Source organism: Drosophila guanche, unplaced genomic scaffold (genome assembly GCF_900245975.1).
Source record: "Drosophila guanche unplaced genomic scaffold, DGUA_6, whole genome shotgun sequence".
Classification (NCBI taxonomy): Eukaryota; Metazoa; Arthropoda; class Insecta; order Diptera; family Drosophilidae; genus Drosophila; species Drosophila guanche.
In genome coordinates, this window is record NW_022995753.1 from 2,889,785 (window position 1) to 2,917,496 (window position 27,712).

General features: G+C 45.0%; 1 protein-coding gene across 2 annotated transcripts; it reads left to right on the forward strand.

Moving 5' to 3' along the window:
* The first annotated feature begins 1,404 nt into the window (after positions 1-1,404).
* On the forward strand, positions 1,405-27,657 carry LOC117588617 (mediator of RNA polymerase II transcription subunit 15). Of its 2 annotated transcripts, none has more exons than XM_034280028.1 (5): positions 1,405-2,007; positions 2,067-2,283; positions 14,142-14,342; positions 26,066-26,224; positions 26,288-27,657. In XM_034280028.1, exons 1-5 carry the CDS (start codon positions 1,609-1,611, stop codon positions 27,370-27,372), a joined length of 2,061 nt encoding a protein of 686 aa, XP_034135919.1. In that variant the 5' UTR covers positions 1,405-1,608; the 3' UTR covers positions 27,373-27,657. The 2 variants fall into 2 exon arrangements, with proteins under 2 accessions (XP_034135919.1, XP_034135920.1); XM_034280029.1 differs by having other exon boundaries at positions 1,406-2,007; positions 26,291-27,657.
* Positions 27,658-27,712: the final 55 nt, after the last annotated feature.

The window sequence follows — 27,712 nt, forward strand, 5'->3', positions numbered from 1 at the left end:
AAATAGTCCCACTTGAATGTAGTTATGAACGATGACAGCTTTACAATATTTAGAAGCACTTTTGATTCTGCAGAGACTGTTCATATTTTTATATATCGGCAGCAACAAATTCACATATGCGCATACATTTATGTACACTTTTGCAGCGTTTAAATGCATTATTTTTGCATTAAGCCATTGACAAACTTTCCAAAATAAAAGATTTTAGCTTTATTTTCGAATTGCAATCTTCACTTGACAAACGCCAGAGCAAAGTTGTAATACCCTTAAACGAGGTAATCCGAAAAGTAGTTGTTAAAAAAGAACGTAGCGAAAACCAAACGCGACTGGTTGGGTACTGCAAATGATTTTTATTTATACAAGAGCCCACCACCCCACCTCCACGTGTACGAGGAGTGTATGGGATCTGTGCGTATGGGGGACAGAGAGCATTGTTGATTTTTTGGTGGCCAAACACAGGCTGGCAACATCTGGCGCTTTCGATAATTTTTCTCTGTTTTTTCCCCATTTGACGAACATGAAATGAACTTTTTTTTGTTTCGCATGTGGCACGGCACAGATGCCGTCCCACATCTTAGTTTATGCCATGGCCTACGGCTCAGCTGACTCCATTTCATCGTCATCGTCAGACTCACACTCATTTGGTTTTTTTTTTGTTTTACTCCCATTCAGCTCTCTTCATCATTATTGGTTATGATTTTTTAATATTTAATTGAGCTGCTCCCGCCGATGTCGGCTTAAATGCAAATTGTGCGCAAAGGTGTGCGGTTCGGTTCGGTTTGGTTTGGTTTTTGGTTTTTGGTATCGGTTTCGTTCCAGTCCTTGTCGCTTTTGGACATATTCAGGTGGAGTTGCAGATGCAGATACAGAGATACAGTTTCAGCCACCGATTCTGGATCTGCTTAAAGTGAAATAATAATTGATTTTCTGTCAATGAATAAACAGAACAGCACAAAAAAAAAAAACAAGAATAGTTCAGCATACTTATGCGGGCAGCGAATCTGGAAACAAAGAAGAAAATTAACAAAAGAAGATTTTACAGAGAAAAAAAAATGAATATTCTCACTGAGCGTGTTCCGAAAGAAGGTTTCTTCAAAACTTTTATGAAGAGTGAAGTTTGTCAATGGTGAAAATGGGATTGAGGATCTTTTGATGTTGATTTTTATTCCTCAATATTATTGATGGAGCTAGTCGCTGGAGAAGTACATTTTTATTTGGTAATTAAATTCGTTCCAGCAAAAACCAAAAAAATAGTTCCCTCAGGATAACATCTTAGTGGCAAAAATATAATAATGAAAGATATATTTTTCTTAAAGTTGATTTCCAGTGAATTTCCTTTGAAAGAACAGACCACACGAATCGCTTTTCATGCGAATTTCATCCGAAATCCACATTAATCTTCCAGATTGACCAAATGAGCTGACAATGATCGGATTGAAAGCGTCGACTCTTTGAGGCAACATTGAAATCAAACCAAAAACCAACAACCATCAGGAACAGCAGCAGGAGTGGAGCACAACAGCAGCAGTGTACAGTCGGAAAGGACGGAGTCAAAGCTGAAACCAGAGCAGAGCTGAATACCTTGAACCAACTATAGCAGCTGCAATAATGCACATTTCTGCTGAGGTCAGTTCGACCACCTCAAATCAAATACAGCAGCAGCAGCAGCAGCAACACCAACAGCTTCACCAACAGTTGCACCAACAACAACAGCAGCAACAACACCAACAGCAAACGACTCCAACAGCGGCGACCACAACGGGCAGCACCACGAAGCGACGCAATGCAGAGTCATCCTCCAATAATAACAATAATAACAACAACAACAACAACAACAACAACAATAGTACCACCAACAACAACAACAATAGTAGTAGTAACAATGCCAAGACAAAACCAGTGGATACAAGCCCATATCTGACACCAGAGAATCTCATTGAGCGAACCGTCGACGTCCTGCTCGCCGAACATCCCGGCGAGTTGGTCAAGACGGGCTCACCCCATGTGGTAAGTGGCAATAAGCTAATTAATATGTGATCTAATTAATTAATATGTTATTGATTTAGGTCTGCACCACATTGCCCACGCACTGGCGATCAAACAAAACGCTGCCAATTGCCTTCAAGGTGCTGGCCTTGGGCGAGGTCATGGATGGTACAATAGTCACCATTCGGGCGGGCAACGATGAGAATTTCTGTGGTGAGCTGCGCAACTGTACGGCGGTGATGAAGAATCAGGTGGCAAAGTTCAATGATCTGCGATTTGTGGGCAGGAGTGGAAGAGGTGAGTCATAAGGGAAACCAAGAAAAGGCCTATTCAGAGTCTCGATAGCGAAATCTATAGAAATCTTTAAGTAACTTTGCTTTGATCTAAGATATTAAGAGTCATAGGAACTTTCAACATTTTGTGACCTGTCTTTAGCCACCTCAAGACCCTTTTCTTTAGCTTGTGCCTCCTTCGGTTTTGGTCATTACCATTCAGAATATCAGTTGGAGTTGATTGCTTGCTTCCTGCCCTGTCATCGCATGCTATCTACGCATATTGTCACACCCCCACACACACTCATACACTCTCTCATAAAAAGAGAGCGAGACACATCAAAAGCCGCTGACAAACTTTTTGTTGGAGCGCCTGGGGATTCCTCCGCATTTCATTTATATATGTATATTCTCCCTGTTCGCTGTCCTGCAATGTCCTCGGCCGACTGCGTCTGCGACTGCGACTGCGGCTCATGACTCGACACTGGCATCAACAAATAAGATAAGTAGTCTGTAGTTAATTTTTATATGTCTATTGGAGGTGGGGAGTGGCGGATCGTCGATGCCTCTGTGGATTGGCGGCGGCAGACAGTCTTGACAGTTGTCAATTTTGTTTGAGATTTTTTTCGTGTTTGGGAGTGGGGTTGGTGTGGCTGTTGCTGTTGCTGTTGCTGCTGGGGGCTCTCGGGGCGTTATTGCTGTTCATTTCGTCAATTTATCACGAACGCAATTTAAAAATCAAATCGAGGGTGACAGACAACATACTGTGATAGAATTCTGCCCCCCCCCCCATGTCTTCATTTTTCTCGCTTTTCGGTTTTCCTTCTTCTTTTTTTCTTAGACTTTTTTTTGTTGCTGGCCAAATTAAATCAGCGTAACTGTTTATTCAAATCCCCAACAAAACATGGCTAACAACAGCGACAACTTTGTACTTTTTCCTCTTGGTACGCAACTTTATCAGGGTCTCCGCTTTCGCCAAGTTATTTTTCTTTTCCGCAGACTGTACCGTGGCGGGGGGATGGTAGGGTGTTCCCGGGCATGTCTAAGTGCTCGCTTTGCCGCGGCATTTGACAATTTGCTCATTAAGTTTGTCTGACCCCTCAAAAGGCGAGAGATTGCTTTTTGGAATCTGGAGGGTCACAGTCGTCTTTTTTTGGGGCACCCTCATCAGCAACAGCATCAACTTTGCCTCGCATCCATCCATCCGACCATCCGACCATCTATCCCTGAAACTTGTTTGACATTTTTAAACGTTTCAAGTGGCAAATAATTCCTTGGGATTTACTTTGGCAAATCTTTTTTTAAACATTTGATTATGGGGATCTCTCTTTGGGTTTCGTTGCTTTTTCCTTACTAATTATCTGGGGGGGTTCAAAAACACACAGAAAATAGCGAAAAGGAAAAAAAAAAATATGTATATATATAAAAGGGCGGCGTGACAATTGCCAAAAGGCAGCATCAAATGTTCTACAAATGGATTTAAATTATTTAACCCAGCGAGGCAAACCCTTTCTATTTTATTTTCTTGTTTTTTTTTTTTTCTATTTTTGGAGACCCTTCTTGTTTTAATGCGCTACAAAAGGATTACGTGGGTCAAGCCCCCCTCCATTTTGTGCTCTCTTTCTCTACATCTCTATTATTTGGGGATGCCGCCCTCCTTCTGCATTATTTGCTTAATTTCAATTAGCAAACAAATGCAAATCCCTTGTACTGGGAAAAAGTAATGCAAAGCCTGCAATTGTAATTGTTGTTCATTGTTGCCCATTGGCACTGGCCGTTGCTGTTGCTGTTGCTGTTGCTGTTTCCGGTTTCTGCTCTGGCTGCTACAACTAATGCCACTTGCAGTTGTCAAGGCTGCAGACACTCCAGGGCGCTGCGCTGTGCAACACAATTTATGAGGGCCGATCAGAGAAGAAGCTTTAAAGATGAGGGTCTACGAGGACAGCTGGAAAGATATGTACCTAATAGAAAGTTATGGCAGGAGCCTTGCTACCAGTGTTTACCTCTTTGAAAAACCCCCTAAGCCTGTGTATTATTTTCTGGTGTTACTTTCCGTTTGGTATTGAATATTTTCCATTGCTTGAAAGGATTTTGATCTATTATGAAATTTGTAACTGCCTTTGGTAAACTTCTGGGCCCACCCTCGCTGTTCCTTGGCTTTTTTTTTGTTTTTTTTTGTTTTGGTGCACAGCACTCGTAATTTTAATGATATGGACCACGCGGCGTATGCGTATTAAAGAGGGCGTTGGAGGAGAGCTAGGGAATGGGAGTGGCACTGGGAGTGGGCGTGGGAGTGATGGCAACGCAATTAGATAAAATGGCGGCATCAGCAGCTGCAATTGCACCACTGCATCGTGCACCGTGCAACCGTACAATCGTGCAACAGTGGGAGTGTGGAACTGCAACTGCAGCTGCATTGAAGCGGAAACTGCATAATCCACACACAGATACAGATGCAGATACACAGATACACAGATACAGATGCAGGCACATGGGAAATGCATTTGGTTGTTGTCTACTAATGAATTACAATCACTTGGATGCTGCCACCATTGGAGCAGGGGGCATGGGGCATGGGGCATTCGGCATTCGGTATGGGCCTGAAAGAGATTGCTTAAAGGGGGTTGTGGGAGCAGGCGAAGGCTGTGGGACGAGGCGGGATCCGGCACATGTAATTATTGTTGCTGTATTTGCTATATGCATGTAAATGAGAGGCTGCCCATTGCATTGATGTGTAAGCACTTTGAAGTGCATTACCAAAGTGCATCAGCACCAGCACCAGCAGCAGCAGCAGCAGCAGCAGCAACATCTAAGCCTTCTTGTTGCAATTGTTGATGCTGCAGTTGCAGCTGCATTTGCCATAATATGTTAATTAACTGCAAGTGATTATTGCCTGCTTATTGCTCAGTTTAGCCCCCAAAACCCCCTGAACAAGTGGAGACACTGCACACGGCATGGGCTAGGGCAAGGGAGAGTTGTGTGGAATCAGAAGTGCAGTTGAACACTCTGCCGTCGATATTTACTTGCATTTTTGTACGAATGTATGCTGTTTGTTCTTCGAATTGGAATTGGATTGTAATACTTCCTTGAGCTGTGTGTCGACAAATGGAATTCTAGCCCATTTAGCCATTTTTGTCTAAGGCAACCAAATGCTGTATCCACACTCCTGTATTAATTCTCACTTTTTCTCTAAGGTTTGACCCACCCGTAATGACAAACTCTAGCCAAATTGCTCCAGCAGCATCACGGACTGTTTATCGAGTTACGCATAAGATCAAAATGTAGAATTAATTGTTAAATTAGAAATAAAATAAGGAACTACCCCAACCACAGCTATGCAGGCATGAGCCAAAGAACTGCAACACAAGCAGCTGCAGCAGCAACATTAGTAGGGAGCAGTAATATCCGCTGAAGCATCCCAGAATCTACAACTTGAAGTAAATGTTTTAGCATATTTTTCAGGGCGGACACGCCCTGAGCTTTGCTTCGCTTCGACTCGCCCGTTGCCTGGTGCCTGGTGGCCTGGTGGCCTTCGCATCTGCTTAGTTCCTGAGTTGCTCAGTTCATGAGCTCGTGAGTTGTTCAGTTGAGTTTTCTTTAAAGCTTCCGGCTTCCATTAAACTTCATTAAAAATTAAATATGCTCCCCAGCGTTGGCAACAGGCAAACCAGTCAGTCAGTCAGTCAGTCAGTCAGCCAGCCCACTCTGTGGGGTCATGTCTCGGGATCTGTCTCTGGCTCTTGGCGGAACTGGGCGTGGCTCAGTTCTGAATTGAGAGTTGAGAGTTGCTGGGAACCCTTTTGCCACGGACACGCATCAATTTACTAGCTCTTGGCGGCCCAACAAATACTCAAGACTTTTAATGAGATGAAGGTAAAATTTCATTATGAAGTTTGCCGCACTAAGATGTCAGGTCTCCCCTCTGCCTTCGCCCTTGCCCCCTCCTTTATCTCTGGGATGCATAGTTGGGTAGGGTAGGGGTGTGGTTGCGAACGGTAACCTCGTTAAGCTTAATTAATAGCAGCAATGTGATAAACACCCAGCACAGTAGAGCCCAAAATGGTCGCAGCCCAAGTCGCCATTTTGTGCTAGGCTAAAGCCAAACCAGGAGCCACGAGGAGGCACAGACACAGACAGAGACAGAGAGCAAAACTTTTGGCCAGGTGTCAACTACAGCCCCTAAAGCGGCAAGCGGCAGGCGGCAGGCGTCTGTGGATTTGGATGGGAGTCGAAGGACAAGTTCGTTTTTTAATGAGCCAACGTCAACGTTGCCGCGCGCGCCCTGCTGCCACTGACATTTGACAGATTTCCTAAGAGGCAGCCGCTTAGATACTTTTGTGTGCGACCCCTGAGTACCAGAACCAGGGGGTTGGGACAGAATTTTCTACTTATTTAGGCATTAACAGAAGTTGGGCGGGCATAAGCCATGCCAAGAAGTCACCCACCCATCCATCCATCCATCCATCCAGCCACCCACCTGCCATCGCTGTGTGGCAAGATTCTTTCAAGACTTGGAGTTTGGTTGGCAAATGTTGGATGGAAGTCGCCCCACCCTTGCGGCCTCACTAACCATAGTTAGTGTATTTTCCATTTCGGTTTGGTCTGTTACCAATTGGCAACGAAACCACACTAAAGAAGGAGGCTTTGCCAGCACCGTGCAAATTAGTTTGGATTCTTCAATTAAATTGTAAGACCCTGAATTAAAATATTGTATGCATCCCGAACTTGTTAATGTTCTAGCACTGATCGTTTCTTAGAACAAAGATGTTTTCCCTTCGGATATTTGATGTCCTAAATTAAATATTTCTCAGCCATGTTCTTTCCTTAATATATTCCCACAGTTTGCAGAATGTCTTCAGGCTTAATTTGTTGCCATCTCTTTGGCTGCATTTTTTGTTGTCTTTATAATTTTCTTTGTTCTTTGTTTTTCTGTTTGCTCATAATGTTTGTTTGCCAAGCATTGGCGAGCTCTGTGTGGGCCTGTTGTCTGGTTCGTTGTTTGTTGGCCTTAAATTCCTTGTCGCTAAAATATTTTGGCTTGGCCAAAGTCGAACAGACCTCAGCACGTCTCAGCAGCAAGTCAGTAGAGGGAGAATCAAAGATACACAGGGACACACGCACAGGGAGTGATACTCGTGGCAGTGGCAGTGGCAGAGACCAGAGTCAAAGGCGGTGGCGAGCGAGCGTTGCAAATATTTGCCGAGGGACAAGTATGCGCAATTAAAATTTGATTTAATACAAATGTACAGACACCCGATATATACGGACAGACAGACATGTGTTTGCATTTGTACATGAGCACTCCACGTATTTGTTTGTCTGTTTGCTGGTGGCACACTCTCGCTCATACAGTATCCAATTTCGTAAATTACTTGCGCATCATCAGATCTCTCCAAATTCCTTGAGTATCGAATGGAATTTAATTGAAGTCACGAAATTTTACACAAATTCAAGCAATTTCCCATGCACACACGCACACACGCACACACGCACACACTCACATGCGTTGGAAATTAGGAAGAATGGCGGTGGGGCTTGGCTTATACATAAATAAATCAGATAACACATTAACACTTCTTTTGTGGGAGCCTGGAGGATGGGATGGCCAAGGGAAAGGGAATGGGGATGGGGATGGGGATGGAGTACTTTCCTTCCTTACATTTTTCTTGCTTTTGATGTTGAATTTTTAATTTTCATTAACATTTGCCCGCCTTCCAAGCTAACAGCAGCCCTTATGACAGTCCAGTGAATGGCTTTGGGGGTTGGGGATTGGATCCGTGTGGGTTGCTTGTTTCCGGTTGGTGGTGACACACACACACACACACACACACACACACACACACACACATGTACTGCTGCATACACACTTACAATTAGTATTTGCTGTGTGCTTAATTGATATTTGTATAATGAAATGTGTCATAGGATTTTCTTGCCCGCATCATTCATGAATGGCATGGAGGCATGGAGGAAGGTTCTGTTTTTGTGGCGGCCGGAGTGTACTCTCTGTGTGGAGATGGTAGCTGGAGATTTGGCTACAGCACAGCAGAGACGAAGAGTAGCTCAAGAGTTTTTCTATAAATTAAGATGAACCCCAAACCATATTACACTGCCAATAAATTGCCCCAATGAGATTTGTGTGTTTCCTACTTGTTGGGACAGCTATTCGGTCGCTTTATCACGCCGCTCCTACAAATTGGATTTATATTTAAAAGTCATGGCTCCGATCTGCACCCCTCCCCCTCTTCATCCGTCCATCCCTCCACCCCTGCAACCGCAATCAATAAATCTGCTGTATATGCAGACATATTATTTTTTTTTACCATTTTTGTGTGCCTTTTTGGGCATTGCCTTTGTGCTCTCGATTGTTTTGGCTGGATGTTTAAAATGCGATAAATTAAATTAAATAGCTTAGGCCGTCCAGCCAGGGGAGAGTGCCGGCGGGCTCTGGCCTTTTATTTGGCTACTTACAGATTATGTGACATTTATTGTTCACGCTTAAATCTAGAAAATTGCAATTTAGCGGCCTTTGCCTTGGCTTTGGGCTTGGGGGGAGACACTTTCCGCTTTGGTCATTTGCTGCTGGCTCTGTGTCTTTGTGAATCACTTGTGCGGGGGGGTGGGGGGCGGTGGCTGTTGTTGTTTGGGCGAGGGGTGGTCTTTGTGCTTATCAGCTAGCCCCAAGGACAGAATTATGTCCTTGTCGCCATCGTCTTTGTCGCGTTTATTTTCATTCTTCCGTGCTACTCACGGCTCTCTTTTCTTTTTATTTTTTCTGGTCCCGGTTTTGGTTTGATTTTGTTTTTTTTTCTGCTGATGTTGATGCCGCCTCCGCTGCCACCGTTGCCGTTGCCGTTGCCGCCGCCGCACAGTTGTCTCGAGTTTCCGTTTTAATAAACGTCGATTCCGGCTTCCTGTTTGGCAACGTTGCGTGCCCCCCATCAGCCCATACCATTTGCCCATCTAGCCACCGTGCCCATGCCCCGAGGCAGCCACCCCCGCAAATGAGAAGTCGTAATTGCAGGGCGCGTTACGTCTGGCTATACAGCTCCACGGCTATGACTCCGTCTCCAGTCTCCAGTCTCGCCGGCTGTGTCTTCATTTATTGCCAATATAATTTTTGACTTTGCTGGAAATTTAATTTCCTCCTTTTTTCTCTGTCGCTGCTTTGACTTTGCCTTTCTGCTGGCATGTGGGAAAGTTTTCCCAGCAGCAGCATCATCAGCCGCATCATCCACTGATGCTGACACTTGCCCCGGGGCTATGGCCATACAATACAGAATCGGTTATGGCGTCTGCCAACTACAACAAAAATACAGACGTCAACACAGGGGCAACAGCTACACGTACAAGACAGCAACAGCCAACAGCCAACAGCCAACAGCTAAAAGGGTAAAAGTATATGATTATTAAACTGGAGCTGAAGCTGATGCTGAAGCAAGTGAAATCGAAACGAGTCTCAGCTCCTGAAAGTGATATTAGCAGTGAAAACTAATACCTTAAAAGGGCAACAGGAAGAATAGAAATGGGGAAAAGTTGAAGTCAAACGAATAAATATAAGGTAAAATAGATACTAAAACCATTTAAGAGAAATAATAGTTAAATCTATAACAGTGATAAAAAGATCAAAAACAGAAGCAATCAACAAACTATAAACTATTATTAACTGTGGCTAAAAAGATATATGGATAGGTATATAAATACTTATACAAAAATATTAATAACCATTAACCACTATCCCACTATTGATTGGTGCAAAAAAGCTTCTTTTCTCAGAGACAGAACTGCTTGCATCAGGAGTTCAAGTGAAAACGAACCAAGGCTTCCGCTTTCAGCATTTCACTGCCTGAACGTTGTTTTTTGAAGAGTTTATTAAAGTTTTATAAATTCGTTATAAACTGGGTCTTCAAATGTTTATTGTTAATTATTATAAATTTTCCTCTACTTTTAATTTAATTTAAAAGAGATCTACCCTACTTTCAGCAACTTATAGTAAATGTTTGATGTTCAGAAGCAAGCTTAAATTTATTTTTAGCAGGGGGCTCTGCTTTTGTTCTTTCTTTATTTTGTTCTAATACTTTACTTTAATGAAGTGCAAAAATCATGCGATATTCGTGCACCCCAATCGAGAGCTGTTTCATCTCAGAGCAGAGGCAAGTCTACCCCCAAAACGATGCTCCATCTTCAACTACGTTCCCGCTGCCCATTGTTTGCGAGTTGTTTGCCATGAAATAAACATATGAATATTTATGCCGGGCAAAGGAATCTATCTTTGGCTCTACAACAAAGTGCTGGGGAGTGGCACTTTGGCAACCAAGCTGGAGTGGTAGTTTAAGTAAGTTTATGCAAATAAACTCTTACGATATTGTTGCCGTTCGAGGGGTGTTGGATGGAAGAGTTTTTGTTAAAGATCCCAAAAGACCCCAGTTTAAGCTATGGCTAAGAAATTTACAACTGACTGGAATGCCAAGATGCAAGTTTGTGTGAGGATTAGAGCGGCCTTAGCAACTTTTTTCGACTGTCATTACACTTTCCCACATATGTACATAGGATACGTACATGTGTGGCAGGGACATGCGACCTTTTGGGTGCCGTTCTCCAGACCCTTTGGAAAAGCCTCGCCAAGCCATGGCCATTAAGCAAATTCTCTTGGCATTAAGGCAAAGTGTTAAAATTATGATCTGTTAAGTGTCTAAATACGAGCACAGTCATCAGAACAGAACGGATACAAGGATGTGGGGGATTGAAGGGGTCTAGGCCTTGTGTGCCTTGGGCCTAGAGAGTTGATTCTGGTCCTTCTGCTGCTGGTGCTACTGCTGCTGCCTGTGTATTTAAAATGTCATTTTGTTGTCAACCTCAGACTTCTTGTCTTATGTCAAATTATAATTATGGCGCCATGCTACTAACGACATTAACAGCTCCCGAATACCCGACCCAACAGCAGCAGCAACAGCAACAGCCATTAAATTGCCTAGGCATACGAACCCTTGTTGGGTGTCCCTGTTGTCCTTGCGCCGCTCTGCGCTGTACCCAGTGCCACCCACACTGCTCTGGTCCCGTTCTTGGTGCTGTCCGTGATCCTGGTCCTGGTCCTGGCTCGCCTTCATTATCAGCATCGAAAGTTAAAATGCAGGCAAAGGCTGCTGCTGCTGTTGCTGAAACATTTTCGTTGTGTAAGGTTAAACGTTTCAAAAACTTTGTTTTAAAATCACTTAGCGCCTGAAATCCACTTGCAGACACAAACACACACACACACACACACACACACACACACACACACACAGATACAGAAGTAAATATATACATATACGTACAGAAATGTTTATGAGGATATAGTGAAGCTTCCAGAACGAAGTGTACGATTATGAATGGAAGAGCTGAACACAGCTGAATTAAGCAAACTACGCATAAGGCATTACCAACTCCATTGCAACAGGTTTCACTGTAGAATTTAATCTAGAAATAAGCCTTGAATTCGTAGAAAACCCACCAGAAATCCACTTTTGGTATAATTCTTTAGGCTATAACCCTTTTTTCTATTGGGGTTTCTTTTTAATTAGTTTCCACTGTACTCACACACACACACACACGCACATGAAGTCAGTGTTGAGCTCTACGAAAAGGGTGCAGACTGTTCTCCCTGTTCCCCCATTCCCCCCAGCTCCACCAACATCGTCATCGTCATCGTCGTTGTCGTTGTCGTTGTCGTCGCCTTTTGCAAAGTGGTGATAATTTCTGCTTTGTTGCGAAAATGACAACATTTTAACCCGGCACAACAGCAGCACCAACACCCACCCACCCAACCCATAGTCACCCATTTACCCACACAAGCTGCCCCCTACCCCGATCCCCAACAGCCCGTACCCCACCCCACCACATTCCTACACCACTTTTGAAGGTCTCAACTTGCAATGGACGCGACTTGTGTCGACTTTTAATGGTTTTTCATCTTATTAGCAGGGAAAAGTTCTTTGTCGCCGTTGTTTTCCATGCCACGCCCACACACACACACACACACACACACACACACACACACAGCCAGAGGGCTGCTGGTTGGTGGTGCAAAATGGCCAACACAGGCTACAGATTTATTTGCAATTTTTGCTCATTTGGCAAAACACACACAAAACGAACTGGAAAGAAGTGAAAATAAATAGATGCTCAAGTCCTTTGTCTTTAGCCACTTTGTGAGCCTTCTTTGGTTACATCCTCTGCTACCACTCATTCCAGGACACTTTTTCTTCCACCCACTCTCCCACTTTCTCACTCCTCTTAAAGCCACCCACCGCACCCCGCAGTATGCCACGAGTATCTGAGGGCGCATAATTAAAAAAGTTTCATTTCATTTTCTTGGGTTTCTTGGTTCGTTTCGCCTGTTTATGTTCATTTGTTTTCTTGTGTAGGTTTCTGGGGTTTCTGGGCCACCCCCAGGTTCTCTTCCACTTCTTTGCCATTTTGCAGCCCTTAAAATTTGTGTGGGCCCATGCCCATGGTCCCCATGCCCCCAAAAACTGTCGTCGGTTCACATTTTGTTTGTTGCCTTTTGTCTTAATGATTACCGCCTTCTTGCGTTTTTTGCATGCTTCGTTTAATTTAATATTAATCTAAGAAGTTTGTTTGTTTTTTATATGTTCTTTTGGTTGGGTCTGGCTGTGTGCAGACCCAAAAGCTGCAAATGACTTTGGTTGCCAGCCGTTAAGTGAAATTAATATGAGATTATATGATATGATGGTGGAACACAGAGGGAGATGAATATGCCCAATATATGAGTGTGAATGGTGTTGACTTTCATGTTTAGTTTAGTTGAAAGTTTGACGAGTAGTTGGATGAGTTTACTCATCATGAATGCATCTTAGCTTTGGGTTAATCGGGGCTAATCCCATATTCAATTGAGACGGCACCCTTTTGCCTCAAACAAGGCTGTAAAGCTCTCTCTTTGTGTAACATCCCCTGGGCTGCCGTGGGCACCCTCTCACCTTTTGTTGATTAACTCAAGCATTTTGGCATTCAAAATGTTTGGCAAATGAATTTTATATTCGCGCCCCTGCGACTCTCGCATTGTCTGGCAGTTCCACTTTATGGATATTTCAAAAATGCCAATGACTTAGGTGGGGGAATGAATGAGGATCCTGTCCAGCCACAATGCGAGTAGTTGCCCTGTAAAAGTCGCCGCATGGTGCTTAATATTACATTGGATGCGAAAGGAAATGTTTTTTGCAGGTCCGATTCCAAATCCTGGTTCCTGTCCAGGACCCTAGCGCCAGGACCCTTCCCCACTCACAAAGCCACCCATTCATTCATTTGCTTTCGCTTGGTGTCTGCATGCCAGGCTCCATTTGTGTTGTGTGATTTTATGAAGCTTTCACAACTCCCGTCGGGGGTTAATTTTCTCGAAATTCCGCACTTTAATTTCCATGTGTGCATACCCAAACCCAAACCCAAACCCAATCCCAATCGCTTTCCCCTGTCTCTCTCTCTCTCTCTCTCTGCTAACTCATCTACGGGTCATAGCAATGCATAGGGTGATAGAAAATCTATAAATTCACAGCATAATTTGGCAGCTGCTGGAATACCGTGGGGCATGACTGGGACGGCTGCTGCTGTCGCTGCTGCTGCAATTTGTGTCCCCATTGATTGCATTGGGATGGTCGCCAACAAATTAACCAAACACCAACGCATCGTCTCTATGACATTGCTGGCACTTGAAAGTGGCACTTCTACTCCTTTCAATTGATTCAACGATAGGATTAGGTTGTAGAGTGTTAAAAAAGAGATTCTTGGTCTCTTTGCCATTGATCGTTGAATAAATCTGTGAAAATATCCAATTTGGAGGTCAAAACAAATGCTGATAATCCACTCGTATTCTCATTCTCTAATTGACAGGCAAAAGCTTCACGCTGACAATTGTCATCTCGACGAATCCCATACAGATAGCCACATACACGAAGGCCATCAAAGTGACCGTGGATGGACCACGGGAGCCACGCTCCAAGGTGCGCCATCAGGGCTTCCATCCGTTCGCCTTTGGGCCGCAGCGCTTTGGACCGGATCCACTTATGGCCGGATTGCCCTTCAAGTTGCCAGGTAAGCACCAACAAGGGCTACGGGAAAACCCCGACTTAAACGATAGCATTACCACTTGGTACTTGGTAGCGATGGGGCGGATGGGATCCTGGCCCAAACGGAACTAAGCGGCTTTGTCAAATGGCCTCAAGGGCTTGTCGCTCGTTAGACACCGAACCACACGTATCAATGTCAGGTGGCATACGTTGGCGAGGGGGGAATGGTGGTAGGACAGCTAGCCAGGCAGTGGCAGTGGCAGTGGCAGTGAGAGATGTGGGAGGGGGTGTTGCAGGCTTATTGCTTGTCTTTTTTAGCCGCGGGGCCGCACGCGAAATTAGCTGTAAATAAATATACCTTTTTAAGGGGTTAAACGAACCGAAGCCCAAAATGCCAATGCCAAAGGCTATGGGCCATGCAGCGGGCAACAGAGAGGGGGAAGGAGTTCCATCTGGATTGGCTTATGGGTTAATTAGAGATTTGTGTATATAACCCGATTGGATGACTTGCCAAGCGAATATCCCCCCATCATATGGCAGAGTTTCCATTTCCATGCGAATGCCTGGAAGGGCCATTTGACTCATCGCAGCCTCTGGCCGCTGGCCTCTCAATATCCACTAATGAGATTAGCCACTGCTGGAGTGAGTTCTTGGACATTTTCTTGGATTTTTGGCTATTCTTTTGACGGGCAGAGAAAGGATTAATGACCACGGATATATCGCTGAGCCAAACTTTATTTCCTGAGTCACCTAAAAGATTGGTTAACATTTCGCGGAGACATACAAATCCATAGCAGCCGTAAGCATCTATGGAAAGTGCTTGCAAGTTTTCTATTATCAGCAGCTACCATAATATGCGTCACTATTCGGTTCTTCCAGCTTCCATCTTCAGTGCGGCACTGCCAGCATATTTAGACCCGGCAGTCACGGCTGTCTCCGGCTTGTGCTTCATTAACACCTCCAGCCATTAGCATAAAGATGATGAAAAATGGATCAGGGCGGACAAGTCGTCAGCCTTCAGTTAGAGACTGGAGACTGGAGTTTGCAATGCACAACCACCACCCTGTCGTGCCCTCTCGTTCTCTGTGTGTGTCTGTGTGTGCCCTATTTATGGAAACACTGGGAGACACAATAGAGGCGACAATTATACAACAAAACAACAGCTTGAAAAATCCATTAAAATGATTTTAATCCTTTAACGAGTCACAAAAAGCGCCAGCCCCGGCAGCAGTTCGCGAAGGCTGCTTGCTGGCTTCGATGTTCGCGTGGATATCGCTGCTGTTCAAATGCGCATCGTCTCGCGGGGGATGGTAATATCCTCTTGGATATTACTTGAACCCGAATCCGTATGCTGTACCCTGAACGCTGTACGCTGCACCCGTACCCGAAACCATCCTCGAACCCAAGCCAACCCCTCAGGGCAGTGGCAGCAGCAGCAGGCATAGCCTTAAATTATTTTAAAGAGCCCCGCGCGACTGTTGCAACAATAAACACGCGATATAACCAGACTGCGAACAAGGATAACGATGGCAAGGACGACTGTGACTGGGTTTTTTGGATGGGGATACCAAGAAACTGAAACAGAAACAGTCGTCGCCTGGTGAACAAATCGCGTTTGATACGCTTTGATTTTATTAAAATTTAACAATTTCACTATGAAATTTATGAGGCCTGCCACTGTTGATGCCTTTAGAGCTCCGCGGGTGGTTACGTTCGCATTGGTTCAATTCAATACGATTCCTTTGCGTTTTTTCCGGGGTCAGAAGCGCTGCTAGGGGGTGGAGAATCTCACCAAAAGGCTTGCGTATCCACTTGTTTCAGTTATTTCTTTCATTTATGTGCTCTCTTTTTTCCTCTTAATCAGTTGAAAGTTGTCAGAGTTCCAGTGGTGCAATTAGGTTTAATATACAGATGCTGAAAGCGGCTCTGAACTAGTAACCTTTGGTTACAGATACATATTTGCTATTGATATTTTCTATATTAGCTGCTATTTTGCCACACACTGTACTTGATTTTAATGGAAGTATGCGGACAAACGGCTGTGGTATAGACATAATTGATCATTCCTATAGATAAAGATAGACATATTGATTGGAAAATGTTTAAAATTGCAAAGTTCTTGAAACCTTAAGCCATTCTCCTACTGTCCTGCCAAATCATTTAAAACTAAGAAAACTTTTTGCTAACAACTAGTGAACTAAGAGAATAATGTGTGTGTGTGTGTGTGTGTGCGGTGGAGAGAGAGGTACACGTACGTACACGAGAGGAAAGCTAAAATAAAAAGAAGAGAGAGCGACGTTAGGGCTGAGTGGAGGAGAGCAGAGCACTGCTCGTGCACTATCTATCCACGACAGTGCAAAGTGACACAGCAGCTGAAAAAGTCTCAAAATTACATTAAAAACTAAAAGGACTTTGTGCTTCTGCATGCCCATGCGTGTCTGTGTGTGTGTATGTATGTACTTATGCATGTATGTGTAAGTGCTTACTTATGTGTGTGTAGTTTTTTGGCATACGAAAAGGTTCTGCTGCTTGTGTCGCTGCTGCTGCTGCGTGTCAGAGAAAGTTTGCCAAATGATTAAAAGGACTCGGCAAATATGTAGTAGTTGAGCCCTTTCTCGCCCCTGAGACGTTGCAACGAAATAAATATAAAATGGCGTTGTAAGCAGAAGCACATTAGAGACAAGCTTCCGCACACAGAGTGCCACCAGAGTGAGGAGTCCCCCCCCCCCCCCCCCCTCGCACTCCATATTCCCTTTATTTCTCCTTAAATTTTACCCGTTTTCTCGCCCCCTTTCCCATACACATGCCTCGGAAGGTGCCTGGGTACCCTCTTCCTCACTCACTCACTCACTCACTCACTTTCTGTGTGGAAAAGTGGAAAATTTGTAGCTTCCGCAGCGGATATCCTGTTTCACACACGCGCTGCCTCCCGCAGTACACATTCCCCGTGCCGCATGCCCTTGGCCCATCCTTTGACGGGCACGAAGTGTAACTAAAAAAGTTTCACGTTGCGTTTTTAGTGAAAATTATATTAAAATTTTGCGCTTGATGTAATTTATGTCATAAAACCCTAAACAGCAGGAGAACTCCACTGTGTGTGTGTGTGTGTGTCTCGCTAATGTTGTAAATGAATTTTCTGCTCGAATTAATTTCCCCAAAACGTTCCAAGAAAATGGCAGACGGAGAGCAACATCCTTCCCACCCACACAGCATTGTGTGTGTGTATGTATGCATGTGTGTTTAAATATATGTATATTTTTTCCTCATTTAAGATTATTTATTTAAAACCCCTTTTTTTGGTCCTGGCTGTTGTTTGGGCTGCTGTCAAAGGCAAAGGCGCCCGGGCAAAGATCAAAGTCTGTTGACTTCACCCTGGTACACCCACACGCATAGACACACATGCATGCACGCACTCACAGAAACACACACAAACACACACAACCACACTCAGACGAACACTCTCACACTCGTAAAGCGACTGCACCACATTTGGTTTATCCTTTGAGAAGTAAGGGGATTGTGGGTCCGGGCACTTTGTGTTGAGGTCTGCTTCAAAGCCAAAGAATGCCAATCGACGGAAGATCAAATCAATTATTTCAACATCAAGTCGCTTGTTGTTTCCGAAGCCAAGAGAATGCCCCAAAAATCAGTGGTAGATTGCTAGATAACGCAACTAGATGCGTGATTGAAAATTCCTTCAAATAGTCTTGTAATTATATTTTAATAATAATTATTATGATGGTTCTTCAAATGTTACTCAGTTGTGTGGATATGGCTGCCGGTGATAACTATCCGAATGCCCTACATTCATTTATAAATATTTGTACTTGTTTTTTTTTATTATTAATTACAATACTTTTCTGAATTAATAAATATTTTATTAATCCACACTTTGGTATATTAATACCACATACAAATTAATTGATAACGGAAGAACTTTGACAGTTGCTGTGTCTGTCCAAAGTCACATTATAAATCGTTATATTTTTCATGCTTTAAAACTCTAAACATGAACATTCTCTTTTATGGCCCCTCAGTCATGGGGAATCACAAAAAGTGAACAGTTTCTTTCATGTTCTTTGTCCATTTCAACACGTTTCTCTTCTCCATTTTATCCTTGTTTTATTTTGTTTGCTGTTTGGGGGATGGCTTTAAAAGGGTTAAACGTTGCAGTCTTTAAACAAGTTAATAAACTCGCAGCTCCCACCCGCCCCAAGCAAGACACCAAAAAAAAAGGGAGTGAAAGAAAAGAATGAGATGATTTAGTACATATAATCAAACATGCAGACAGACACACAAAATTTGCACAGTCACAGTTCGGTGAGAGGCTAAGAGGGTAGGGCAAAGGCCCAAAGGCCTACAGCTCAATTTGGCTGACAAGAGCAAAATATATATGTACACATATATACACAGAGAGGGAGATATTTTAAAGTCATTGTCCTTGTAGGTCTAAAGAGCCTCAGGACCATCTCTCTCTCCCGCTGTCTCTGTCTGCCCCTCTGGCTGTGTGGGGGGTTGTCGTCCCCCAAGGACATATTACAGCATTGATTCAATTTCATGTCAATTTACGTGTCAATGCGACACTAATACGCCAAGGGTCGTGGACTCCGCCCAAGAGTCCTGTAGTCGGCCTATCGCCTGGCCTCTCCTTTCCCCCTAACATGCCTCTTGGAAAAGGCAGACTCAAAGCAAGAGCACGGAAGCTGAGCAAGAGGGCTGGCGCTGGGGCAACAAGGTGTGCATTTAAAATTATTTACAACATTTGCGAAAATATGTTTGCCAAATGCCAAAGAGCACAGAGGCAGGCTGGCAGAAGCAATGAAATTTTGTTCGTTTTTCAGGCTGCCCCAAAAAAAGTATGAAATTTTTTCTATTCGCAGCCCTGCGTCTCGGTAATAACTTGCGGCCTGTTACGCCTTGGGCTTGGCAACCCGCGTGTGGGTGCGTGGTTGTGTGTGTGTGTGTGTGGGTTAGATTGGTATGCCAGGGCATCACACTCACCCGGCCACCACACATCTTCCACACCACCCCAATCAGGGTATCGCCTCCCTTCTTCGTCCCAATTTGGTTCTTTCGCCTCCACCTCCTTCAACCTTCAACCTTCTTCTCCTTCTCCGCCTCCATCCACAATCTGGTACCGAAACGCATGTGTTGACAACACTTGTGTAACGGTAAATTTGTGCGTATTGTGCGTGTGTTGGGCGTAGGGCGGGAGAATATGGAGATGGATGGGGCCGCCGTTTCCAGGGGATTCCTGACAGAACACAAAATAGCAACAAATTTGCCAAAACAATTTGCAAATCTACAACAAATACATGTAAATACTGATATGACAGACACTTGACAAAACACACCCACACCCAAAAGGTGTGGGGGTGGCTCTCTAGTGGGTGGTCTTGCTCGACTTGCCAACACGGAGACGGGGAAAGGACATCCAACTGAGCTCTCACCTGTGGCGAATGCCACTGATAAGTGATTGGCAACAGCTGCCTGTCGCAAAGTCTTTATTAACTTGCTCCCAATTTTTCGTCCTGTTAGTTCCAGTGTTGCCACGCCAGCAGGGGTGGCCTATTGAGTACTTTGTGAAATGTCTTTAAATTGCTGAATTATTTGGTGCCCAAGATTTAATCTGATGTGGGGGAATATTTGCGAATGCGCTGATGGGTGATTAACCTCTTCTGGTGTCAGGCTCACATATGGTTTCCCAGGAAAGGGTTTCTATAGTGTTTGATCTTATTTATGAAATCATTTTCATTTTCCAGACATAGTTTATAGGATCTCTCAGTTATTAATTTATATTACCAAAAGGTTGAGTCACTAACAATAGTTTTTTTTAGTATAAAATGTATACAATAAATCAACAGCTATCACCATTATAAGTCCGAAACGTTACTGCTATCCCCTTCTTTTTGGCATTCATAATGTTTAATTTATTCTCGTTTTATGTCTTAGTCGCTGCAAAAGATCAGCTCTTAATTCTCCATACCACTCTTCTGTGTCTGTTATTAATTATTTTATGCTCAATGTAAGCCCTTTATTAGCAATTATATTTTCTTTATGCCATATCCGTCTTTATTCTACATTATCGAAGAAATACAGTTTCTCAGAGCACAAAACCAACAACTTTGTAAAATATGGGTTAATCACAATTAAATGGGGGAAAAAAGCCAACGGTGAAACAAACAAACGTTAAATACTAAACAAATGAAAAAAACAATAGAATTTACCGCAAAGTGCGCCCGACAGTAACCAAAAATATCGGTAGCCAAAAAATAGCAATAGCAGCAGCGGCAGCATCCGCCGCGAAACAGAAACAGAGAAAACGAACTCGAAACTTCCTTCGCTGCGCTCTCCACTCAGCCAGCCGCTGCCGGCGTCGCGGCTACCGTGCGAGCGCGAGTGTGTGCGTGTTCTGTATGTCGAGCGCAGGCGCTCTCTCGCTCTCGCATTTTGAGTGAGTCGCGAGCTTCGAGTGACTTTCGGACCATGTACTGCCGTCGGAGATTTCCCCTGATTCGTCGGACTGGCTCAAATCCGTTGGGGCAGAGGAATGGGTTTGTTGGTGTTGGCAAGCAGCAGCAGCAAAGTACAGTAGAAACCCACACCGTACTCCCACAGTCCCCTTCTCCAAGTGGTGAGTTAGAACATCGGTTTGAGACGGAGTGGGGTTTTTTTTTTATCTGCTCTCCATCTGTTTTGTTGTTGTCTTTTTTCCAAGGCAACGTCTTGTGGTGAGAAATTGTTGCGCGCCGTCGTGTTTTTTTTCTTTCTTTTGTTTTGTTTTTGCCATTGCCTTTGCTTTGGGTTTCTTTTTGGGCGCGCCTTTCGTTTTCATTGCGGGTGTGAGCGGGTGTAGTAGTGGGTGGGTCTTTGGCTAGCTCTCTTCCTCTCGCTCTCTTCGGCCGGGCGCCATGCCGTACGGGACCTCGTCGAAATGCCGTCGGCGGCAGGGAAAACGGTGCATTTGCCGTCGGCAAACCGCTAAAGATGCCGACAGTACCAAGAAGGGATTTGAAAAGATGTTGATTTTGCATTGGTATTGGACTCTAATTGGGTTAATTTGCATTTGATTTTATTGAATCATATTTTTGGGTGTGTTGTGATATTGACTAATGATTTATTTTACTTTACAATTTTGTTGAATTGATTTAAAGACATTCTTAAACCTTAGACTTCAGCTAACTTTTAAGTTTCTCGTGAATAAAAACTTGATTTGTTTTTAGTTGTGGAGTTATTTGCAATTTTTTATATTTAATATTAATTATTAGTTTTTGTTATTTAATTAAATTATTATTCTGAGCGACAGTTGTAGACATAATTAGATATGACGTGACCTCCTTGGCCAACAAACGGCCTGGGGATCATCTAAAATACCGCGAATTACGAGGTACTATCAATTAAAAATACATAATTTAAATATATTTTTATAAGACATGAACCGCTTTGACACCAGCGCAAAGTTTAGCTCTCGCTTTTCTACAGATGGAAAATGGCTCAAATTTCGGTATTCCATCTGTACTCCCACCGCTCCTACAACAATGGGCGCTTCTAAGCCCCCTAGTTACCATCCCCTGACAATACCCACCAACCAGAATATCTCCCCACATTGCGGTACCCAAAAAAAACTAAGTGAAGAAATAGGATAAGAAGAAGAAGCGAAAGCAAAGACCCAAAAAACAAAACAAAAAAAGAACAAACGAAAAAGAGAAGAGAAACACAAGCATAGGACGTTGGGGCTCATGAAAGCTTTTTGTGGCGCACCAATGGCACCGCGTTATGCTCCGACACACACACACACACAGAGCCATCGAAATGCCGTAGGAGAGGGTTACTAGAGAGGGGGTGGCACCTGCCCCAAATGGGAATATACTCCACTCAGAGGCAGCAGCATCGACGAATACCGTAACGTGGTGTGCCAAAGAAAGCCCGACCCCAAAAAAAAAGAGGAAAAAAAGAGAAGAAAAAAAAACTGTAGAAATGGCAAACCCAAAACTGACACCAAGCGCGGCTAACCCTTTATCGCACATAGGGTTTCCCTTACAGGACCGCATATTTAGGTTTTTGTTATGGTGTTCCCACTGTCGGCGTCTCTGCTAGTGCCCTCTGTGTCTGTGTGTTCAGGGGCTTGGCCATTGCCCACACAGCAGTGGCATACACTGTATGTATATACATATGTATGATATGTACATAGTTTTGGGTTACCCAAAATCGACATGATGCTATATTATATGGCAACACAATTTGCTCAATGGTCTGCCGCTGCGCTGCCACTAACACTGCCAGAGCGCTGCTGATGCTGCGAAGCCGTCGCCAGAGGAGCCGCTGCCAACTTTAAGTAGCACTCGACATCGTGGGCGGGCACTACTCAGATCTCTGTCTGTGTGCGTGAAGGCGTGACAGCAGGGTAGGGGATGTCTGCTGTGTAGTGGAAGAGAGGGGAGCGACAAGGGGACAGGACACTCTTGGGCCCACAGCCCCAGATCGTCGTACTTCTGTGGGCTGTAACTGCTGCCATTTTGTGTGACACAAAACTAAAACCCAACTATAAAATTGTGTCCCATCTGGGATACATTTATTTATGTACATATGTACAGGCACACACACAAAACTATACATAAATAAATACATAGAGATATGTAAATATATACATAAATAAATACATACTTCGTATATAACATATGGAAGAAGAGCACATAATGATATGGTCAGGGCCACTTGGACACCAAATATAATTAGGGACGAAGAAAGGTTCGAGTTATGAGCAGCTTAATCTTGATCTTAATCTTAATTGAATGACCCTAAGACTGGTCACATGCTAGTCAAGCTGACAAGAAATCCTATTCTAAACAATATATAAATAAGCAAAGTCGCTTGGCATTGTAAGAACAAAATTCTACGACCTCATCGGGCCATTGGAATTATTTAAAAATTTCAAAAGGAATAAGCCCAATAGGGGCTTGCAGCATTGCCAAAAAATAATACAAAAGTACATACATATGTCGCATATTTTCCGTTAAATTTAATGAGCTTCGAAACGACATCGAAAAAAATCTGCAAGGCCCATTAATTTAAGGTAAGGTAGGCTGTGTGTGACGAAGCTGTACTGCAAGCTTGACGGTCTCACCTCATACCTTATACCTTGCACAGCTGGCTTGCATCTTCGGCACCGAGAAATTCCCAACTGGTTCATGCTTACAACTAATGGAAACACTGTTTCTGGCATAACCAAAGCACCTGCTTCGAATCAGCGCATCAAAATTCTGATCATTTTTGCAGTGAAATTGATCTCATTGCATTTTTTGGCAGCACCAAAGCGCCGGATGCGACTGAATCGCTCCTCACTTTCTAACCAACTTCCGCCCCTTGGAATTTTTGTAAAGCGCCTGGCAGCTTTGTTGCCGGGCCATAGGAAATACATTTGAAAGGTATGAAAGTGGGACTTATCACGCGCTACATAGAGTTTGCTCTCCTGTTCACCATCTTCGAAGTCTGTAAACAGTTGCTGAAAATCTTATTGGCACCGATTTCCCTCCGTCTACCCATTACTGCAGAATGTTCCATCAAACGTTTCCACGGTATTGTTTTGACTCTGAATTAAAGTTTTCGTCTGACACAGAGTGGCGAAGGGCTAGAGGGATAAAAGCGCCTACCGTCTTGACCTAGTTTTGCATCTATTGTACAGATATCAATCATTATATATGCGCTCGTGTGTGTGTGTGTGTGTGTGTGTGTGCGTATGGAATTGTATAGATGGAAGAACGGAAATCGTAATGCAGCCATGCCAATCATGTAATGCAGCAGAAGAAACTGCTCTGCTGAAGACATTTGGAGGCGACTGGTAGTGGTGGGAGGGAGGCGGCTCTGGCCTTTGCTCTCAGCCTATCCCCCCACATCCCTATTTATTTGGGCACCCCCACTGTAGCTGACTGTTTGGTTCGTTTGGTTGGTTCGTTGGTGTCACATTTTCGGTGAAATTTTGGTTTGCAAACTTTGGCAAAACTTGGCCAAGTATTTGGCCTCAAGTGTGTTAAAACGAGACAACGCTAGCGAGCCACCGATAGAGCCACCTAGACATTAGAAAGAGAAATAGAGACGGAGACCGAGAAAGAGAGAGAGAGAGAAGAGAGAGCACAAAAGCATGTGAGTGTACTGTGGTCGGTCTGCGTCTCAGAGAGTAGAAATTCTCAGAGCTGTTTTGTCAGCTGCCTTGACGGTTTTCTTAAGCTTCGGCATTTGTCCTTTCCCCAATCCAAGACCCCTCCTTTCGAACGTCTTTGGTTCTGCCTCTGCCACTGTCACTGCCACCGCCGCAGTCTCAGCCAGCGTCACAGTCGCGTTTTGCTACTGAAACTGCCACTGCCACTGGTACTGCCACTGCCTGTGTCTGTGTGTGAGCCTGCCTCTTAGAAGGAGGCTGCTGCAATGGCAGAAGTGCACTGGCTTCCTTCCACTTGCCCACAAATGTGGGCTGCCACTTGATGGCGGCCGCATGGACACAGCCAGCCAGCCAGCCAGCCGTGGGCGAGACAGAGATAGGGAAATACATTTCCAGAGAGAAAGAGAGAGCGAGCGAGTGGGACGGCGCCCTGCTTGGGGGATAATTTTAATGAATTTATTTAGGAGTTTGTCTTGGTCTCGACTTCCATGACAGAAGGCGGCCAGCGGCAGGTGGCGCTCCCCATTGGACACACTCATATCTACATACAAACATACAAAACATACTTGCATACGCACACACATAGCCCTATACATGCACACAAAGAAGCAGCACAGCAGCAAAGCGGCAAGCAGCAATGGCTGCCTGTGAGCATTGCAGAGTGGAGGGATCCGGATCCATCCGCCATGGAGGCCTTTGCCAATGTTGTTTTGCAGCAACCAAAATGTGCGGCAACATTTTTGGTCTTGCACAGTGGGCTATATGTGGTCGAGACGGCTTTGCAAGCAGAGAGTCTTTGCTTCTGCTTCTGGGTCTGGGTCTTGTCCTGGTTTTGTTGTTGCTTCTCTCTATTTTTTATTTGTTTTTCTTTTGGTTTTGAGATTTTGGTTATTGGTCTTGGTCTTGGTCTTGGTCTTGGCATTGCACTTGGCAGTCTCTCGAATGATTTATGTAGTTGGCATAACCTTCATGCTCCTATTCATACCCTTGAAGTGTGCCTAAAGCCAAGCAGCCGTTGGGTACAGCAAAAGGGCGTGCACATATGATCTGAAAAGGCCTTCAAATATGCAGAGTGATGCTAAAATGTTAGCCACTCATTGAGCGCTGTATTTCTTTTTGGTTTTTGGATTTCATATGTCAGAGATAGTTGTCGAAAGTTTGTTGGTTGCCTGCGTCCGACTTGTTGGGCTATTTAGAGCTGATTTTAGGCCAGAATTGGCCTTTTTACAGTCTTTCAAATGCTTTCCGCGATCCAACTCACAAAAAATTCAACGTTAGTTAGCGACGACAACCTAAAATGGTGCACTTGAAGAAATTCAGTTGATGTAAATCGTCTTGAAAGTAAATTAATATATTTAAATACGCTACCAATACGCTATTTAATTAACAAAGTTGGTAAGTTATTTGAGAAGACACAGAGGGTTTATTTTTAGAATGGTTGAATCGATTCAGTTGAGGGGCACTGTGGTTATCTCCAATTCTTATGGGAATACAAAATGTATAGATTTTATTTAGCTAATCTTTCGAATTCCCTACAGTACCCTTGTTTAATTGATGTAAACTTAATGTGGTTGCTCCTTTTCCCATTCCAGGTTTCGCACACCATTTGGTGGGGATGCACAGTCATTTGCATGCGCCCGATTGGCGTGCGCACATGGCCCTGGGTGGACGGTCAGCGGGTTTTCCAGCAGGCCCATTCTTTGGCCATCATGCGGCATTTCCGGCAGCCAGCGGCTTGAGAGGATTGAGCGGTGAGTGCTGTGAAAAATACGCCATTTAATAGACATCAATCTCACTGTTTCCATTCACTCCAGCAGATGCTCAGCAGCAGCAGCAGCACCAACAGCAGCAGCAGCAGCAGCAGCAATTGGCAACAGTCGGCGCCGCACACAGTACCACCAGTCCGGAGGGATCACCCACCACAACGACAAGTGGCACGTTGAGTGCGTTTGTCCAGCCACCCATCCACTGTCCCCTGGGCTCTCCGCGATCTCCACCCACGATCCTGACCTCGCTGCAGCACGACAATAACAATAACAGCAGCAACATCGATGCGGGATTCGAGAGCGACAGCATTTCGGTGACGGGTTCGCCTCGGAAGAGCATCAGCTCACCGCTCACACACGACGAAGAGGAAGCGGAAGCTGAGGCTGAGGCAGAGGCAGAGGCAGAAGCGGAACCAGATGGAGAGGCGGAAACGGAGCCCGGCACACGGCCAAGTGGCGACGCCAGAAATCAGGGTGCGATCAGTGGCCGAGTCGCCGGATCGCTGACCGAGACTGCGCCCGGCTCGGGTGGCGCATTCACAGCCCTCATCCAGCGCAGCAAGAATCCCTCGGAGCTCTTTGGTGGCTTTGCAGCGGCCGGTGGTAATCACTTTGCCCCCTCGCACAGCTTCAATCCGGCCCTGGCCGCCCAGCTCTTCCTGCAGAGCCCTCTCCTGCCGCAGTCCAGCCAGTGGCTTTACACCCAGCTCTACGGCAGCTACAGCGATCTGCCATGGTTAAGGAGCGCCGCAGCGGCGGCAGCAGCCAGCGCGGCTCCCGCCCAGGCTCAGGCTCAGGCTCAGTCGCAAAGCCAACAGCAGCAGCAGCACCAGCAGGACTCGGCCACTTCGCTGATGAGCGGCGGCGACCATGACGGTGTCAATCTGATCAAGCGATGCGTCACACTGATCACGCACAATCCACCGGATGCGGAGAATGCCAATCCGAATTCATCGCCGCCGGTCAGCTCCACACGCCGTTCGCCCTCGCCCGTGGAGACTATCGATCTGGATGATGTCAGCACCACCTCCCGATCGGCCAGCGGTTCAGCTTCCGGCTCTGGGTCCAGTGGTGGCGGCCCCATACGGACGCGCACTCCCAAGCCGTCGGCGGATGTGTGGCGCCCCTACTAGCGGCTGGCGGCCGCCTTGCTGGGCACTTGCCTGGCGGCGCAAGGACAGGGCGAGCATGGGATCGATGCGAAGGATGCACAGGAGACCACACCCAAATCAAACGGAGAGAAAGATTGAGAGAGAGCTATAGAGAGAGATATACAGATAGAAAGAGCGAATTGCGGTTGTGGTGTTGTGTGAATAGTCGCCATATCGCAGCTGGCGAGGGTTGCTCCATGATCTTGTGATTCCCACTGGCAAGATCTCTCGCAGACTCACGCCCTGCTGCATTACTCTCCTCAGGCAGTGCAGGGATTGAGAGTTATTCAGCAGAATCTAAGCAGGCAACAGCGACAAACTC

What these genes read in the sequence shown, in the direction of transcription:
- LOC117588617 (XM_034280028.1), top strand. Translation starts at nt 1,609, where the DNA reads ATGCACATTTCTGCTGAGGTCAGTTCGACCACCTCAAATCAAATACAG. An exon ending in AGACGGGCTCACCCCATGTG is followed by an intron (nt 2,008 to 2,066) that starts GTAAGTGGCAAT and finishes TTATTGATTTAG; the next exon opens with GTCTGCACCACATTGCCCAC. An exon ending in CGGCTTGAGAGGATTGAGCG is followed by an intron (nt 26,225 to 26,287) that starts GTGAGTGCTGTG and finishes CATTCACTCCAG; the next exon opens with CAGATGCTCAGCAGCAGCAG.